Source organism: Solea solea, chromosome 16 (assembly GCF_958295425.1).
Source record: "Solea solea chromosome 16, fSolSol10.1, whole genome shotgun sequence".
In the NCBI taxonomy this organism is placed as follows: Eukaryota; Metazoa; Chordata; class Actinopteri; order Pleuronectiformes; family Soleidae; genus Solea; species Solea solea.
Window position 1 is genome coordinate 9,046,960 of NC_081149.1, and position 18,400 is coordinate 9,065,359.

The 18,400-nt window shown below is 43.6% G+C and overlaps 2 protein-coding genes across 3 annotated transcripts in view; one reads left to right on the top strand and one right to left on the bottom strand.

Annotated features, from left to right (window-relative positions):
- The first annotated feature begins 55 nt into the window (after window positions 1-55).
- On the top strand, window positions 56-8,243 carry tubg1 (tubulin, gamma 1). Its single transcript, XM_058654396.1, has 11 exons — window positions 56-355; window positions 720-832; window positions 1,698-1,865; window positions 1,944-2,012; window positions 3,164-3,243; window positions 3,771-3,897; window positions 4,671-4,757; window positions 5,155-5,304; window positions 5,424-5,576; window positions 5,670-5,831; window positions 6,937-8,243. Exons 1-11 carry the CDS (start codon window positions 307-309, stop codon window positions 7,132-7,134), a joined length of 1,356 nt encoding a protein of 451 aa, XP_058510379.1. The 5' UTR covers window positions 56-306; the 3' UTR covers window positions 7,135-8,243.
- A 793-nt stretch (window positions 8,244-9,036) lies between these two features.
- Window positions 9,037-18,400, bottom strand: part of plekhh3 (pleckstrin homology, MyTH4 and FERM domain containing H3) — a 39,955-nt gene continuing 30,591 nt past the window's right edge. For both annotated transcript variants that reach the window (XM_058654393.1, XM_058654394.1), the window contains 6 exons: window positions 17,141-17,348; window positions 16,843-16,970; window positions 15,175-15,295; window positions 14,025-14,513; window positions 13,712-13,903; window positions 9,037-11,364 (listed from right to left, as the gene is read on the bottom strand). In XM_058654393.1, coding sequence (XP_058510376.1) covers window positions 11,194-11,364; window positions 13,712-13,903; window positions 14,025-14,513; window positions 15,175-15,295; window positions 16,843-16,970; window positions 17,141-17,348 — 1,309 coding nt within the window. In that variant the 3' untranslated portion in view covers window positions 9,037-11,193. The remainder of the gene's footprint in view (window positions 11,365-13,711; window positions 13,904-14,024; window positions 14,514-15,174; window positions 15,296-16,842; window positions 16,971-17,140; window positions 17,349-18,400) is intronic.

The following is an 18,400-nucleotide window of genomic DNA, read 5'->3' on the forward strand; positions in this document are numbered from 1 at the left end:
TAGTCAGATATGTTATGTTTGTCATGATTTATACTTTAAATTGGTTCATTCGTTAAAAAAACACTGTCAGAGAGCACAAACTTTTGATTTTCGTATGCTATTATGTTGAGTTGCGTGTGAGTACTCCGACACAGTAGGTGGCGGAGTACAAATGTGACACCGGCGTGTGCTCCGTTTGTTCAGGACGTCACAGCAATACCAAGCGGGAAGGATCGGGCTGCTGTCGCTGCTGCATCTCCTGTGTGTAGTGGTTTTCCCGTGTTCTTGAGCTGGTTTCTAAAACCAGGAGCGACCGAGAAATTAAACATGCCGCGGGAAATAATCACGCTTCAGCTGGGACAGTGTGGAAATCAAAGTACGTGTCTAGTTTTGTTGATTAGCATTGGTATCATCCCTTCTCTTTAGCCATAGTCAGTGTCCTGACAAAAGTCAGTTAGCTGAGGTGATGTCTGTGTAACGACGTCATACAAGTAATATAATATAACAAAGAGAATACAGCACGACTTAAAACAAACAGAAAAAAGAAAACGCCTGTGTAATAGTGTTTCTGCACAGCTAATCTGATGCACGTCAACGTTAGCCACCACTGCATATTATGCTAATTTGGTTTATTTTGCTATACGTTTGTCGATCAAAGCATTAAAGGTCACGCACTGCTTATTAACCTGACATAACGTTGTTACTATGGTAACAATCTTCTTGTTGTCTGTATTTTTCAGTCGGTTTTGAGTTTTGGAAGCAGCTGTGTGCAGAGCATGGCATCAGTCCAGAGGGGATCGTGGAGGAGTTTGCAACTGAAGGCACCGACAGAAAGGATGTGTTTTTCTATCAGGTAAAACTGTATTATTACTGATGTAATGTGTTTAGTTAGGAATCATATAGCTTATGTTAATCATGAATGAAGAAAAACATCAATATTTCACGTGAGTGACTTGTAAAATCTTGTCTTAACTCACAAGCATACAGTGCTTTTGATTTATTTCTTAATGTGTCTATGGGGAGCTGCGTCTTTCCCCTTGACTTATTATTCGTTATTTCATATGCAAGAGGTTTCGGGCCACATATGTTATTTTGGAAACAAAATTTAATAAATTAAAAAGCCAGACCAGCCTATCTGGGACAAACAACCATACCGCGTTCAAAGTCACTTAAATAAGCTTCATTTAACATCAGCAGGTCGTTTAAAACCTTTTCTACACAGCTAAATGTTTGTGTTGTACAATGTTGGGCTGTCTCAGGCAAAAGAAGAACAATGTGACACAGTTGTGGTGATTTCTTTGATCATGACTCCCTAAACGGTGTGGTCCTATGTCGTTCTGTGGGAACGACCAACTACAGCCTGCTAAAAAAAGTTCTTAAAATGCATGTCACACGTGATTTGTATTCATCTTCGAGGACTGCTGAAATAGCCCAGACTGAAGGAGCTATTATTCAACCACATCCAAGTGTCACCCTCTCTCTCTGTGTTTTTGACATGAACATTAACTGAAAGTTTGCACACGATTGGATGATTGCACCTATAAACTGTTGTAACCTGTATTACAGAATTCTATTGATGATTCTGTGTAGTTGAGATACACCTTTTTTGCCACTAGATGGCGTCGTTGCAGCGTAAATTAATGCCACCCGGTCTCTGCACAAACGCAGCTACCTCCAGAAAGTTCAACTAACCTCTGGTTGTTGATAAAACTCCCCAGGCTGACGATGAACACTACATCCCCCGTGCCGTCCTCCTGGACCTGGAGCCTCGAGTGATCCACTCCATCCTCAATTCCCCTTATGCAAACCTGTACAACCCAGAGAACATCTATCTTTCTGAGCATGGAGGAGGTGCCGGCAACAACTGGGCCAGTGGATATTCACAGGTGATCACACTTTTTGTTTTACACGTTCTTTATTCTTAACCAAAAACACTTGACTCAAATCTGTTTTGTTTTTTTTAGGGCAAAAAAATCCAAGAGGACATCTTTGATATCATTGATCGTGAGGCAGATGGCAGTGACAGTTTGGAGGCAAGTTTATCGTTCATGACATACAGACACGACTGTGGCAGTGTTCATTTTTGAAAACTGAATTTTTGACATCCAAGAAACAGCTTGATAGCATATGGCGTTGGCTGTGTGTAGAAATATGATGTGGTGCTGTCAAATGACTCTCAAACCACACTAGAGCAACTTGCTACTGAGGCCTGAATGTCAAACATTCAAGAAAACCAGTGAAGCATTTTTCGATTCATAGTTAATGCTCCGGGCACAGACAAGTGATTCTTCATGGCAGTTTTGTGTCACTTTGTGGTGGTAATTTCTCTGTCACATCATAGCAGTCTTGCATGTCTCTGTAGTTGTTTTTTTTTGTCTCTTTGCAGTCTCTTTTTGTGGCCATTTTGAATCTCTTTTTATAATTTAGAGTCTCTTTCAGTAACAGTTTGCAGGTGTTTTCAAGTGGCCCACTGACCCTTTGGGGCCCCCGAGCCTGTGACTAATAGGCCTGTTCTGAAATTCGTCCACGGTCTGAATAATATCAGGGGATACTTGATTGCAATCAAACATGACTTGACTTTGTCTTTGTTGTTTAAAAGCCATGTAGAAAAAAATATGAATGATTTGATTGAAATAACATGTTGAATGGAGCCAGGGCCTGTCATCTTGAAACCAGCAAAGCCCCAGACCTTTACTATTATTCTTAGTCTCTCTCTCTCTCTTCCCCCCCCCCCCCCCCCCCCCCTTCAGTGGACTTTCTTCAGCTGCCAGCCTCCCATAAAATAACACTCACATTTCCCCTCTAAGGTCTGCAATTTCTGTAACTCATTCACATTATGACCCCACATTATTATTTAGTGCGTGCACTCATGTGTGCATTGGAGAGGAAGGTGGGCTGAGTTGCCGTGAGCGTGTGTATGTTGGCAGGGTGTGGCATGTAGAACGTCTGGTGATAATAGCCGGGCGAGTGTTGAAGGCAGGTATTATAGGGTTGTCTTGGGGGGTATGAGGGAGCCTATTTGTAAGGTGGGGCTGCACTCCCATTTATATAACTGCCTAGAAAGAGAGGTATTTGGTCACCCACACACACACACACACGGAATTTACAGTAAGCTTTACACACTCACACGTGGCACAGCTGCTTCTATGTAATGAGTTAACCTCTTTTTTTTTTTGTCTTTCAGGGATTTGTCCTGTGTCATTCCATTGCTGGGGGAACAGGGTCTGGACTGGGATCCTATCTGCTGGAGAAACTCAATGACAGGTCCACAACTACTACTACTAAATATTGCTCAATACAGCTTTTTTGTGTCTGATGCGAAGTCATTTGGCCTTGTCACATTTGTGCTGATGCATTTGGCGTCAATATTCGACTGCATGACTTAGTTAAAATCCTGCTGTTTTTTTCATTGAAAAAAAATTCACAAATGAAATACACTTGGCTGTTTGGCTTATTTTGTCTTTTATTTGACTTCAAGTAATTCCACACAGCTGACATGGAGACTGCAGTGTGGCGGACGTGAAGCCCTCACTCGCATTCTGGTCACATGCCAGCGGTAGTGCATGTCCTCAGTGAAGGATTTACATGATATTTAGGGTTCACGGATAGTATCGGATTTTATTTTTAGTCCTTTTTCTGATATCTAGTCCTGTAATTTTGACTAGAATCGAAACCGAAAACCGCTACTGAGTATTGTACTTGCTCATCCCTGACTCACAAAATTGCAGCTTGTTAAGTCACGGTTTCTACAGCAGGGATCTCTTGTGTGAATAATATCTTGTGATCTGCAGGTACCCAAAGAAGCTGGTGCAGACGTACTCCGTCTTCCCAAACCAGGACGAGATGAGCGACGTGGTCGTTCAGCCGTACAACTCGCTGCTGACGCTGAAGAGGCTCACCCAGAACGCAGACTGTGTGGTGAGCGTTAAGCACTCGTGAATTGGTGCCGATGATTAATCTCACTGCTCCATTATGTTTTACTGTGCAGCCACTGGACTACATAAATACCCTCCCAGGATGACACAAAAATAATTGCATTTGGTTTTTTATACGACCGCTGGTTAGCTTTTAATCGCATGATGATAAATGGTAAGATGGCAAAGTAAGTTCTTAAAGAAACGGCAGGAGTCAAACCTCTAAAAGGGAGTTATCATGATACATTTGAGAGTTACTTTAAGGAGTTGTGTTAAGTCGGTGCTTTTGCCACACAGCTACCGCTTTAGGCTGCAGCTGCTGTGTTTGTGTCGCACACTAATTAAGAAGCAAAATGCAGTGGCAGCGCTGAGGCATTACAAATCGAACTTATTCAATCTCAGTCTCAAATTGGTGATTGTATTAGTCCGAGACACTCTGGCAGTCTAATGGGGTTTCCTCTCAAATACCTTCTTCCTCCGGGGTCTTGCATAAGTCCCCTCACGCTGATTAAATTAGCTGGAAAGCTAATAGAATCTGTCCCAGAACTGGTCTCCCCTGTTGCGACTGTACAGTGCGTCTTTCATGCTCGGCTCTCCTAACAACAGCTCACTGTGTTTCTCCTCACAAGGTCTCTTGACGACGTCATTACTCAGATACCCCTCTCGCTCCGTCTTTAACTTCGTAGCAGTGGAATGACTTTCACCGTGTTGCTGTGCAGGAGGCAAACTCTCTCACTCCACTCTCACATCTCGTTTGTCTTGATAAATTCTCTGCAGGTGGTGCTGGACAACACGGCTCTCAATCGCATTGCCACGGACAGACTGCACATCCAGAACCCCTCGTTCTCGCAGATCAATCAGCTGGTGAGTTATGAGAGACGCGTCGCCCCGGTCTGTCGACAGGTGTCACGTACTGATTCACAGAGCAGAGAACAAAGAAATGTGCGCAGACAGGCTGTCACAGACATGTCTCCCTACTACAAATATTACAAGATTCAGAAACTCGTTTGACGAGTCCGTTGCACGTCAGACTGGATTTCAGCTTCCCAAGAAATGAGTTGCACGTGTCTGCACATAGAGAGGTGTTTTTTTGCTCTGTAGGCCACCCACATTGAGATTTCATGACTTTCCGCTTAATGCAAAACAAACAATTTGGAATTTATTTGATTTATTTTGCGTAAGCCCCTTCCCCCCCAACTCCAATTTAATGAATTTGTTATTTTCCAAGCTGTGCGTTTAACCCGAGCCTTCATGCCCCAAGGTCTCCACCATCATGTCTGCGAGCACGACCACCCTGCGCTACCCAGGCTACATGAACAATGACCTGATCGGCCTGATCGCCTCTCTCATCCCCACACCCCGCCTCCACTTCCTGATGACAGGATACACACCGCTCACTACTGACCAGTCGGTGAGTTGTGGTCAAAATAGCACCCGAGTACACCAAGCAGTGCTAATCCTACTGTCATATTTTCATTTTTCAGTATTGGTAGTTTTTTAATACTGAGTTTTCATCACATTTTGCCTCAGGTTGCCAGTGTGCGAAAAACCACAGTGCTGGATGTGATGAGGAGGCTTCTGCAACCCAAGAACGTGATGGTTTCCACGGGAAGAGAGAGGCAGCCGAGCCACTGCTACATCGCCATCCTCAACATCATCCAGGGAGAGGTGGACCCCACACAGGTATGCGCGTCCCCGTGAGTGTACGAGGTGTCGGCTTCGTGTTCGCTAACGTGTTTTTAAAGAAGCACTAAACTCCGACCGACTCCACTGTAGGTGCATAAAAGCCTGCAGAGGATCCGGGAACGGAAACTTGCCAGTTTCATTCCGTGGGGTCCGGCCAGCATCCAGGTGGCGCTGTCCAGGAGATCTCCATACCTGCCCTCGGCCCACAGAGTCAGCGGTCTGATGCTGGCCAACCACACCAGCATCTCCTCTGTGAGTACTCATCTTAACCTTAAACCATCTTTTTCTCGACTGAAAACCCCGTAGTACACATGCCAGCACTGTAAGTTGTGCTGAAATGTTACAACACAAAAGAAGAAGACGTTGTATACATTACAGAAATGGAGACAGAACGAACCGAGCCAGGAGAAAGAGAGGGAAATAATGTCTGTGTTTATGTTCCGTGAAGAAAAAAAAAAAAAAAAGCAACTAGCGACAAATCTACCCACTTTGTGTTTTTCTTGACCTAAATACTCTACGAGATGGAAATGCACAATTCTGCCACACGAGTGAGATCCATCTAAGTGTATTTACACACACACACAGTGCACATAAACAGAGTCACAGATGACAATAGTCCAAATATAAGACAATGAATGACAGCGCAAGAGAGAGCTGGGGAATATGACGTCAAATCATGATTGAAACCACCTCCAAATGCAGTGGGGTTTTATTTCTGCTGTCCAGTTTTTCACAACCGAGGAAAATCAGATTTAGTTTTTCTTCCAGTCGGAACAAGACCATGGTCACTTAATCTCGTGGGTTAGGGAGTGTCTGCTATCTGCAACAACCTTCCATAGTATTCGCTTCTTCTGAATGAATACTTGAGAAGGTGCATTGTCCTAGAGAGTGAAGTTGCAGCCGCAGTATGAGGGAGATTCCACAAAAATTAGCTTTTGGTTTTGTTATGCTGCCAAACAAAGACATTTCCTCGAAGCTGGAAACATTTGTTTTTTTTCACTGGATCAAAACATAAGCTGTGAAGTTTAGGGGGAAAATTTAGATGTGGTTTGGGGCGAATCACTTAATCTGAAATGACTTGAGATAATCTGTACAGTCGGACTCATTACAATGCCCCACTTTGATTTCTTTTCAATTCACTGCAATTCCTCTAAAACAAGTCAGGAGGAATTACAGCTTTCTGTGGAAGTTTCGGTGAAGTCATAGATTCTGGGTTTTTTATTTCCATTTCTCGTAACCAGATTATTTCAAAAAAGCAAAACAGAAAGTGTTTCTCAGAGGAGTAACAGTAAGAACCTGTTATCTAAGCCCCTTTCCTGGTGTTAATGGTGATTTCCTCTCGGTTGGTGTCCCGCAGCTGTTTGAGCGGACGTGCAAGCAGTATGACAAACTGCGTAAGCGCGAGGCCTTCCTGGAGCAGTTCCGCAAGGAGGACATATTCAAGGACAACTTTGACGAGCTGGACAACTCGCGTGAAGTTGTCCAGCAGCTGGTGGACGAGTACAGCGCGGCCACGCGGCCCGATTACATTTCCTGGGGCACACAAGAGCAGTGAACGGACTCAAGTCAACAATCAACAGAACAGCGTTCGCGAGTTTATTCCTGACTCGGCGGCAACTTATACACGGACGTGTGTCCGAAAAATAAACACATTTGGTTTTTGGCTTTTTCCCTGAAAAATTATTTATTAGCTTTATACAGCATGTAATGCCCTCTCCTGCCTGAGGGGGCATAATCAATAATAATACCTATTGTCATTATATCAACTATATCAACAAAAATAACAATGAAATAACAAATTCTTAAACGTAGTTTATAAGAATCAGTCTCTTCAGTGACATTAAAGGAAGATTCCGTGCAGAAATCCATTTGTCCTAAGCTCCACTTTGCTCCCTCGTGACCCGTTTTATTTACTTTTTCATAAGCATCATAATGTTTTGCCTTGTTTTGTTCGTATTCTTACTCCACCACTGCGCACTGCTGATTTACAGTCTATAAAAATGACTTGACAAAGGAGTGGAAGAATAAATAGTGTAATAGTCGATAGGCGTGATGTTATCGCACACTTTCAACGTGCAGCTATGTACCATCTATGTGCGGCAGATATGCATCGGTTATTTGTAGGACTGCTACTCACAGTTATCATTATTTTTGATTGATTTATTTCTTTTTGGGGGCAATTAAATGTCAAAAATGGCCATTTTCCAAAGATATTCAATTCATTTAACTGTCAAAGAGAACCAGAAATTCAAATAATTACTTGTTGAAGGCCGAGTCAGCAATTTTCAATCATCTTTTTCCCAGTTTTCTTTTTGGTCGCTCGCAATTTAACATTTAAGAAGCCGATATCAGGAACACAAACATTTAATCAGTTATCAAAATAATTGGCAATGAACTAAGATGTGTTATTGCAACCGTACATAGAAGCAAGTCGATAAACATGTGCTATAAAAACAGACATTTATCACGTGGAGAAAGTTTGCACATGATGAACCCGCCGGTGCACAAGGACGGATTTTTATTTTCATACTTGATCTCTGTGCCTGTAAATACGCTTGTAAGGAGTTAGCTGCTTCACTGGCGTTCTCTTTATCGCCTCAATTTCCATGTTATTTGTGTGTTGGACCTGTTTAAAAAGGATTAATAAACATGTTTTTGCTGTAACTGCACTCGTAATTGTCATTGTTCTGCAAAGTTGCTGTCATACACACTTAAGGCTCATTGCTAAAGGGGAACCTAAAGGCACTTAGCAACACACTTAACCAGCTCTTGTTTTTAGCCAGGAAACCCCTCAGTACTGATGTCAAATGTAAAGGAATACATAAATTGTGCTTCTCAACCTCAGTTTCCCCAGAGTTGAGAAATATCTTCATTCAAAAGTCTTACACTACTTTACGTGATGAATCACAAACATTGTTGGAAACCACACGTATAACACATTAAATGTAAATTATCCAGATGTATTGTTCTTTATAAAAAAGGATTTATTGTATAAAAACTGCCTTATGATATTTTATTGTTCACTTGTAATGCCCTATATGTCATACTGTGGCAAAATATGGGGAAACACTCATAAAACAAACTTAGATGCTGTAATTAGTGCGAACATATATTAAATGTAGACGTGTGATCAGTTTTGTGGGTAAAGTTATGGAATAAGCTCAATGATGAAATTAAATTGTGTAAAACTCTTTTGGGGTTCAAAAAGTTTGAAATGTAAAATAATTACAGCTTACAATGCGAAGTGAAAGTCTAGTAATAATAATAATAGGCAAAGATAAGCCACATACTTCAGCCTATTCCTTATTCAGTTATTGGGATAATTTTGTTAAATGATCCCACTTTATGTTTACTTTTATATGACTCTAACCGAAATAAAGATATTAATTCATTCATGAAGCTTATTCTTCTCAAAATGAAATGGGAAATGAGGAACAATAGCACCCAAGTCTAAAAATGTGGTAAAATGGTGTCTTTTTTTTATTAATTACATACAGTATTTATAGTTTTTATTGCACTTCCAAGTTGGTTAGAAAACACAATAGTGCAAGTAACTATACACACACATAACATAAAAATGTACCGTGCAGCATAAAAACGAGCATAATACAAAGCGGCGAAATAACGCAGTTTTGATTTTTTCTTTTTTTTCTTTTTTCTTCCGTTCATAATGGAGCTCAGAGCTGCCTGCAGCTGCAGTAAAAAAACAAAGCTAAGATAGCGCCGTGACTCATCGAGGCCGTCCACACTGACGAATCTTGAGTTTTGAGACCGAACGGGTTTGTGTAGCAGACAGTACTGTAAAAAAAAAGAATTCTTTTGCATATTACAAACTACTATAAGAGAAAAGTGAAGGGGGTGTATACAACAGTGTTTCCTATTTAAAGAACCTCTAGTGTAACGGAACGTTAATCAGGGGGATTTGTCTGCGTTTAGGATAAATACTACTTATAAAAAGCTTATTAAAAACATCTTTGGTCCACGCTCAAACCCATAACATGGCAAAAACTTTGGCTTCACAAAAATGCTACACAGTGAACACAAAAGGAGCTACACAGGATTTCCATATCTGAACTCAACCATGGCTCTCACCAGTTACACCTAATGTCAGGATGCACCTAAGAATTCTATTTAAGACGTAAAGGAACGGGGAAAACTAAGACAAAAGCACATAAATTATAATAATATTTTTTTAAAAAAAAGAAGCATTTATGGTCTGATTAGAAAGGTTTTCTGTTTAAATAACAGGGGCCAGATGTTGAATGATCCACAGTATTAACGGGGGGGGCGGGGGGGGGTTTACAGTATGTGTGGTTTAGGTTCAATTTTATCAATCATATATACTGTACATTGTGAAAATAAGAAACAAAAGCAAGCACCTGCTGAGTTTGCGCTGCATTAGAATAGAAACCGACAGAGGCAAAAAAGTATCCAATCAGTCAAGTGTTAACCAAGTTTTCATGTCGAGGATTTACGGCCAAGACAAGCAGCACAACAAAGGACACATCAGAGCGTTTGGTGGAAACGACGTACAAACCAAAAATCCTCCAAAAAAATCCTTTGGTTTCTGTTCACCCAGATCCCAAATGTGTCATCCAGGAAATGGTTTTTTTTTTCTTGATCAAACAGACACATGATGAAGACGATGCACACACACACACACACACAAATATAAACACAACCACAAAAAAAAATAAAAGGGAAAAAAAAATCTCATTGGTAAGAGTCTATAAGGGCCTGGCAGCCAAAATGACTTGGCTTACGGAGTCCCACATCTGTTTCCAGTTCCAAGTTCACATGGCTCACTGCATCAACAGTTCCAGGTAACGCAAGCCGGGCCGGGATCTTATGAAAACTAACTGTCTCTGATGAACATGTCAGCTTAAGGGCACGTGAGAAAGTGAGTTTGTGTGGTTTGTGTGTGTGTGTGGGTGACAGAGTGAGAGAGCCGTGATCCCAGCAGTGCATGAGCGACGACTGCCTTCTAGGAAAAGCAATACAAATATGGCACACTTTGAGAGAGTGGGTAAGAAGAGAGTGTTTTCCCACTTGGAGCCTTCATGGGGGGGGGGGGGGGGAGTGCAGGGGAGTACCACAGCTTATTGTTGCCACAAAGTCCTCATAACTGTTGCGAACTCTGCCTGATGTAGCACACCAACATCTCACATTGTTGACAAGGTGGGGTGGGAGGGTGTCGCCATGTAGGGTAACAGAGGTGGTTGCGTGACAGCGTGGGCAGGAGGGGTGGGGGGTGATGGGGGGGGACGCGTTGTGCGACACCTCATCAGCAACCACACTGGTTTCTGTGGGTTTCTGGCCTCACTTGCAAAACAGAACCCTTCGCCTTCCCCCCCGTGCTGTCCCGTCCTCTCACCCTCCCTCCCTGCATTGGCCAGCTCCTTCAGCTGGAAAGCTCAGCAAGGGTTTATTTTCACGGATGGGGAGTGAAAACAGCCCTCTCTTTGTTTTGGCTGCCGTACTGTTCCCAGCGGAGGAGGCGCGGGGTCCTGAGCACTGGGGCTGGGCCTCCTAGGGGCCACGTGTAGGAGGAGGAGGAGGACGGTGGGAGTTGGGGTGGAGGGGGGTGAGGTTGTGTGCGGGTACGGGTCCCCGATCAAACGGGGTGCGAGGGCAACTCCAGGAGGGTCGGCGGCTGCATGGAGGCCAAGTGACAGAAGCCCACCTCTGTGCTTTCTGCCTTGGTGATGTCCACGTCTTCCCCTTTCCCTCGCTGGCGACGGATGGCACTGAAATATGCGTTCATCAGCTGCATGATCTCAGTCAGCTGTGACAGAGAAAGACAGAGAGAAAGAGAGAAAGAGAGAGAGAGAGGTCAGATGAGTGGCAGTCTCAGTGTCTGTCTGGCACTGTCACAGGAGGGTGGAGAAGGATGATGTCATCCAGCTGCGAGAAAAACTGGTTCCTCCAGAAGCCGAGGATGATGCCGTTTGGCAGACTCGACTGGGGACACACACTAACACCGCTCTCGCATGTGTGCGGACATTTCACCACTTTTGACATATTTCGAAGGGAGGACGCTGTGGAGGAGTCCATCTGTTCGTCGGTCTCTCCGTTAACCTAACCTTGGTGGACTGAACCACTGAAGCCACTATAAGCCACCATGACCGTTACCCTTACTCCAGTCCAGCAATTGCATGCCTTAAACACGGTGTGTGAGCGGTGTCTTCCAGCTTCAACCTTCACCTACACTTCAACTGTAACTGTAACCCTGGAATCAGCAGCTAAATCTTGCCCTCGCCATTAACTCAAGGCCTAACCATAATCACCCCCTGCAAATCCGCTCACGATCTTTTTTTCCTGCCCAGTGGCTCAAAACCCTCCAAAATCATGTCAGAGCGACACGAGGCCTCGAGATCATAAAAGTACTAAAAGCCTCTGTGAGATGTGCCTCAAGTCGTCTGTGAGAGAGAAATCACAGAGGGATTTTTTGTTCAGTGTGGGAAGATGCAAGCAAATCCCCCCAAGTGAAAGGCAAGACTTGTTCTCTCCTGAAAAAAAAAAAGGGGTCTGTTTGGAAGAACATCCATGTTTCTGAGAAATGTTTTGCCTGATATTTTATTCTAACCGCTGCAATAAAACTCACCCCCCAGTTGCCATTTAATGCCAGGAAGTTCGCCTTTACGCGGTGAGCATGCAGCAGGTTGTGTGCTCTCCATTTAGACCAAATTAACGAGTGTTTTAAAGTGGGTCAGCGAGCTGGAAGGAGGGCCGCGTCGTGAGAAGACAGCGCGCTTCTTTCACTTACTCTGCAGAACCTCGGCATGATGATAAGGCCACTGTACACAAACTGAACCCCACCAGTGGCTCAGGGGGATCGTGTCTGACCGCAGAGTTGTACTGGAGGAGAACAATTGCCCCCCTTCACCCTTAGCATGTATGTGCCAACTTCTCACTTTTACGCTCACCCTTCACCACTTGGAAAGTGAGTTAAAAGGAGTAGTGGTTAATGGTGAGTTTCATTTACAGTACATCAGAGGAACAGAAGTCGGAAGTGGGAGTGATGTCACCTCTGAGTCGACAGCATTCCAGTCAAAAGGTTTTTGCCGTGTTTGTCTTCATAGACAGAAATATTGATTTGTATTAATATAATAAGTTATTTTTTGTTTTACTGAAGCAGAGAAAATGCCTGGAAATACCAGGTTTATGGTATGTGCAACAGACTGCAACCAAGTTTTGTTGTGGTCAGCAAAAATCCTCTTAGTCCACCCTTAGTTTGGAGTGTGCTCCCAATAACTTTTAGTTTAAAAGGGCCAGTTAGCCCTTAAGGCTCTGGTATACTTCCGTGCACATCGCATATTGCAGACCCTGGTATACTCCGGCGTCATGGTCCTGTAGTATCCCACTTCACCAAGTCTGGACGCAGGGAATAGGACACATTCCTAACGAAGAAGAAGACAACAATGCTACAGCTCCCTCGGCTCACAGCTGAAAGGCAGGGGAGTCGGGGTGTCAGCCGGTTCGAGGGTCGCCAGGGTCAAGGCTCGGCTGACTACTTCTTCTGCTGTCAAAATGCTGTGTTTTCTGCTTGGTGAGCAGGGCTTATACTCCACCTGCTGGTGGGGCAGACTTCAGTTCGCACATGCGCCGTCCCATGCAAACCCAACGCGCTCTTTGCTCACAGTTCCAAAATCTAGGCTGCATGCACGTTCATGACGCAATTTGCGTGTGTAGAAATATACCAGGGCCCTTTTCACTTTACCCTACCCACCCCTCTGCCGCAACAAAAACGGAGACACACTTTGACTACACTAGAGCATGGATGCCTGCCCATGATGCCATGGTGGATGCTATCTTTTTCCTCCACAACAACTCAAAATAAACCACAATGATTGGATGAGGTTAAAATCTATCAGTGGTTACAGTCCTATAAGAGTTGAGAGGAAGAACTGATGGTCGTTAATGGCGAGTCTGGTGATATCTCATAAGGTGTGTGATTGTTTATTGGCTAGAATTTGCTTCCTCCTGGATGTAAAGTTAACTTGCTGTAACCATAAATAAAGGCTGACAGTCAGAGTATGATTCAGTGAACTTATTCACTGGTATTTTGTCAGGCTCGGACAAATAATAAAACAAACAGTAGCCTACGTGTTTTGGGATGTGGTTCACTATACCTTGGTGGTTTTAAAAAGCAGATCCCGATCCTCTGCTGTGATCTTGAAGATGTTGCTGTCGGATACGCCGTAGGAGCAGATCTGGCCATAAGGAAACGACTCCAGGGCCTCTGCTTCTCCCTGCCGATATAGAGACACGGATGTAGCAGCTACACCCAGCCACAGCTTCTGGGAAAAACTCTCCGTTGAACTCTGCAGGGAGGAAGCAGTAAGCAGATGTCAAAACAGTTATCGCCTAATTTTACCTCAAGAGTCCAAATGGCGCTGGAGCTCCGAGCTCAATAAAACTCAAGCATGACCTCACGGTACTCACAATATAAAAATCCACTTCATAAAGAGTGCAACCAAAGCCCGACCACTGGCGAGCAATAGCGAGGTAGGCGGCCATACTGTCCCTGCGGCTGGAACCAGCCAGATCTTTCCAACGCTCCAGAATGGTTCCCATGACGGCCGCTGCCTCCTCCTTGAGTCGGCTCCGCAGACACATGTCCTGCTGCACTTTTTGCTTGTGCGCTGCTGTAGCCGTGTGGCTCCACAGCGTCCCCGTGAGGAGGCCTTTGGGGAAGCGCTGAGTCGCCAGGCAATCCTGAGCCGCCACCAGGCAGGGGGGCAAGGCTTGTGGGGCGGAAAGGGACATGAGGACCCGGGTTTCAAGCATGTCGCCAGGGAAAAGCTCATCCAGTGGCGGGCAGGGAGAGTGAGTGCTGAAGTCACCCATAAGGCACTGAAGCCTCAGGGCGGCTAAGGCTTGGAGGTCCTCTTCACAGGCTGGCAGCTGGCCACGCACGACCATCTCATGGCACTGTGGCACCGAGGACAAACAAGGAGAGAACACAACAAATAAATAAGGTACAACATGTCAGCTATAGCCTCAAGTCCCTCCATCAATCCTTTCTACCCCACCTTGTTTTATTTCATCCCACAACTCTTTCATGGGAGTCCTCGGGAAAAATGTTCTAATGAAGCCAGCGCTGGCTGCCTTTTCGCCCCCTCTGCCTGCAGCCAGTGCTCTTACTCATGATTTTTACACACTGCTTTTTATTGCAATCACAGCCTATAACCCACATTAATGATGGTTTACTAAAGAAAAGTAATAATCCAATGAAATGCAAGGGTATTAATCATCACAGGGTGATAAATTATATCATTATCAGCACTGGAGTGGTCACTCTGAGGTTATATATATATCATTAAATTTTTTTTTACAAACTGAGTTCAGATAAAATCAATCTGTCATGGCTCCATTTCACAAGTTTCCATTTCCATTTCACAAAATTGGACCCTTCAGGTACATTAGGCCTGCAGATGCTGGTGTAAACAAGATTCTAGATTTGATTCTATCCTCAGCAGTCGTTGGCTTCGTTTTAGAGCGTACTATTAACAAGAAATAAGCAAAAGTGATCCGTTTTCAAACAAAAACTACAGAGTAGTACAGATACAGCACAATAAAATTGCTCCATTACCTGCTCAAAGAGGAGGAGGTACTCTATGCTGTCCACTGATATGCTGTCAGCATCCAACAGGCAGTAGAGCTTGAAACACAGTTTCCATTGGGATTTAGACTCGGACTCTTTGGTGGAAAAGCTGCACAGAAGAGGGACAAAGGGGTTAGAGAGCCGAGTCCCACGTGCTGTATACTTCCACCAAGACTCTTCAGTGTACACGTTAATATGTTACTAGATACAAATGTGTAATATTGTTGTTTAGTAACTTGGAGTTTCATGTTTGCCCTGTCACTCAGCACTGCGAGTGCACACACGCACCAGCCCGTTTATCATAAAACACAGGTCCCTTTTATTCCAGCTGGATGCCTTATCGTTTCATACTGGACTTTGTCTCGTGAAAAAACAAATGACATCAGCTTCACCTTGGCTAGTGACACAGGTCCAGTTTCCCAGCAGGCGGGGTGTCATGTTTGACCAGCAAGACCACACAAGGTCGCTCAGTCATCAAGGACAATGGATAACACTCGCCATGGGAGGCGGAAACGTCGAGATATAATATACACAGTCCACCGGTGACAAATTGCTCAAATTCCAAAGACTAGACGAGGTGTTTTGATAGTGCATGTCTTCTTGGTTATGTAGTGTCTGGCTTTGTTGCAGAGTTTACTGTATCTGTGTTACTACGCTTACTATTTACCTGATACCAAACTTAACACCCCGGTGTCAATCAGTCACTGGTGCATTTTAATTCATAAAGTTATCTCAGGAAAGTTTGCTACCAAAAAACTGGACACTATAAAAAAAAAGTTTTTTTCAAAAGGCCTTTACATGCATTTACACACACACAAATGGGTATGGAGACAAAAAAAGAGGCCATTGGAGAATAAGCCAACATGAGTGTGGAGCTCTGAGAGGTGTAAATGTTGCAAAAGAAGTATTGGCAGTGATTCACAAATGTGCAAAAACAACCCTGTCTCTGACCTTTAAGGTCTCAGCTCAACAAGGAAAATAACAAAGCCAAGAATTGCAATAGGTGTAAACAAATCAACACATTAAATATATAAAAAATATGTGCATTGAAATGTTATACATATAAATCACCACATGAGCAAAGTTTCATGAGTCATCAGTCTCACCTCAGATCTCATAATTGTCTTTCATTTTAAAAGTCTTTGTCAGAACAGAGACTAATCTACAACCCTTCAGCTCTTTTAAATTATTTTTTAATGCAGAATAAAGCATGCGGATTCTGCTAGCTGCATTTGTTTTAATTAATTGATAAACAAAGGTTTAATTATTGCCTTGCTATTGTTATTTGGCATTAAAATCACACAATGCTGACTAAGTCTAACAGCTCTACGCGACTCTGTGCTTTTCCAGTATAGGAGTGTTTAAATGGCATGCCGTCATGCCTGGTGACACTCCTGCACTGCACATAGGAAGTGTTTGTTTTATGTCAAGATAGACGGAGGCAACAGTAACATTGTGCTAGTAAAGCGTGACGGCTACAAACAGGTTAAAGTATGACTGAAAACACAAAAAAACCCTGGTTGTTCAACAGGAGAAATGCTTCGTGCACGTATAATGCTGCTAACTGACCCTGCCTTGGCCAAGTCTCGAGATTTAAATCTCAATGTGACTTCATAGTGGACAAAAAAAAAAAGGGTTAAATAAAACTTTTCAAACCTGGTCAGGATGTCTGCGATCAAAGCACCGCCTGCAACCGGCTGCTCCCACAGTCCATTCTGTTCATAAAGTGCAAACGTGTTTTTGCTCTCGAGCAGGCCGAGCTTTTCCTGTATCCTTCGAACCACCTGTTTCAAAGTAGCAAGGGTGGACAGGCAGATGGTGAGAAACGCAGGGTGTGTGATTTTCTATTACTTGCTAATGTCACCCTATTCCAGACTCCGCCAGTGAACTCTAAGCAGGAACATGTGAGAAAGGTTGTGCTACAAAAGTAGAATGAAGAGAAATGTGCTCCAACCTCATTGGCAGTTGTGTGTGAGCTGATGTAGAGCTGGCAGGATCCGGGGCCAGGATAGTGAACAGTGCACAGCATCTCCTGTCTGCTCATCAGCATTTGGATCTCTTCCCAGGATGGCACACACTCCCGACACTTAGTCTTCTCCAAAGCCTCGCTGATGAATGACGCATAGTTATCCATCTCAGACTCTGGACTTTGGCTCTGAATCCTGCAGAAAAAAAAAAGAAAGAAAAAAAAGTGAGGACTTGAGAAATGTGTGTGCGTGTGCCAGAAAAATGAATATATTCAACGCTTTAATGGGAAAAATATTAACGCTTGTCATGTTAACGGTGACTCAAAGTGTGAAAAGTGTTGTGCTGCCATCGTGGACTTTGCGTCATCCCTTTAAATCAACCATGTTCTTTATTTTCTTTGGGTTTGGCAACGCTCGAAAGTCAATGAGGCGAGGAATGACAAATGTTCTTATTTAGCTGTTAGGGACTTAAAAGGCTCAACATCCCGCCATTCCTTCAAAGAAAAGGAAAATGGCAAAGAAAACATATTTGACTTTGGGTTGCGCACGACACGGGAAAAGGTGTTTCCGCTCCTGTGAACCGGGGTGACCCGCCACTTCCTCCCAGTGGGGCATCCAGGAGAGGTAGTTGAGTATATGTGTGTGTCTGGTGTCGTTTTAAAAGACAGGACAAAAGGCAGTGGATGACAAACTCCACCTGGAGCCTTAAAGCCCTGCACTTCCACTAAGCAGTGCAGTGCAGTGCAGTTTAGCTCACCAAGGTGCAGTTTGGAAGATTGGGCTTGCATTTCCATGTGTAGGTTGGATGCTGACTGCTAACATTTGTCCCCAAAACATTAAAAACAGTAAGAGACAGCTTTTGACAATTGAAATGTAAATAAAGGCATTCAATTAGTAGTGTGTGACTTTTAAATATAAACAAATATGTGTTACATTCATAAATTTTGTTTACAAATGATATTCACACAATGCAAATTAAGCGTTATTCAGCTCTACACGGCGTTCTCTGTGTTTCTCAGTATAGTGGTGTTCAGGCCTAATAATCCACAAGGAAACAGAACTTTTCTCTGAAAGATCTTTTTTTTTCCATTCGAAAAAAGGTTTTCCATAAACACGGCATCCGTTCAAGAATCACCTCACATGAAAACCCCAAAACAACGCTGCAGCATGTATATGCCACCGCACCTTGGCATCTGACGCTGCCAAAAAAGGACACCAAAAAACGGAGAAGACCGTGTGTAAAGCTT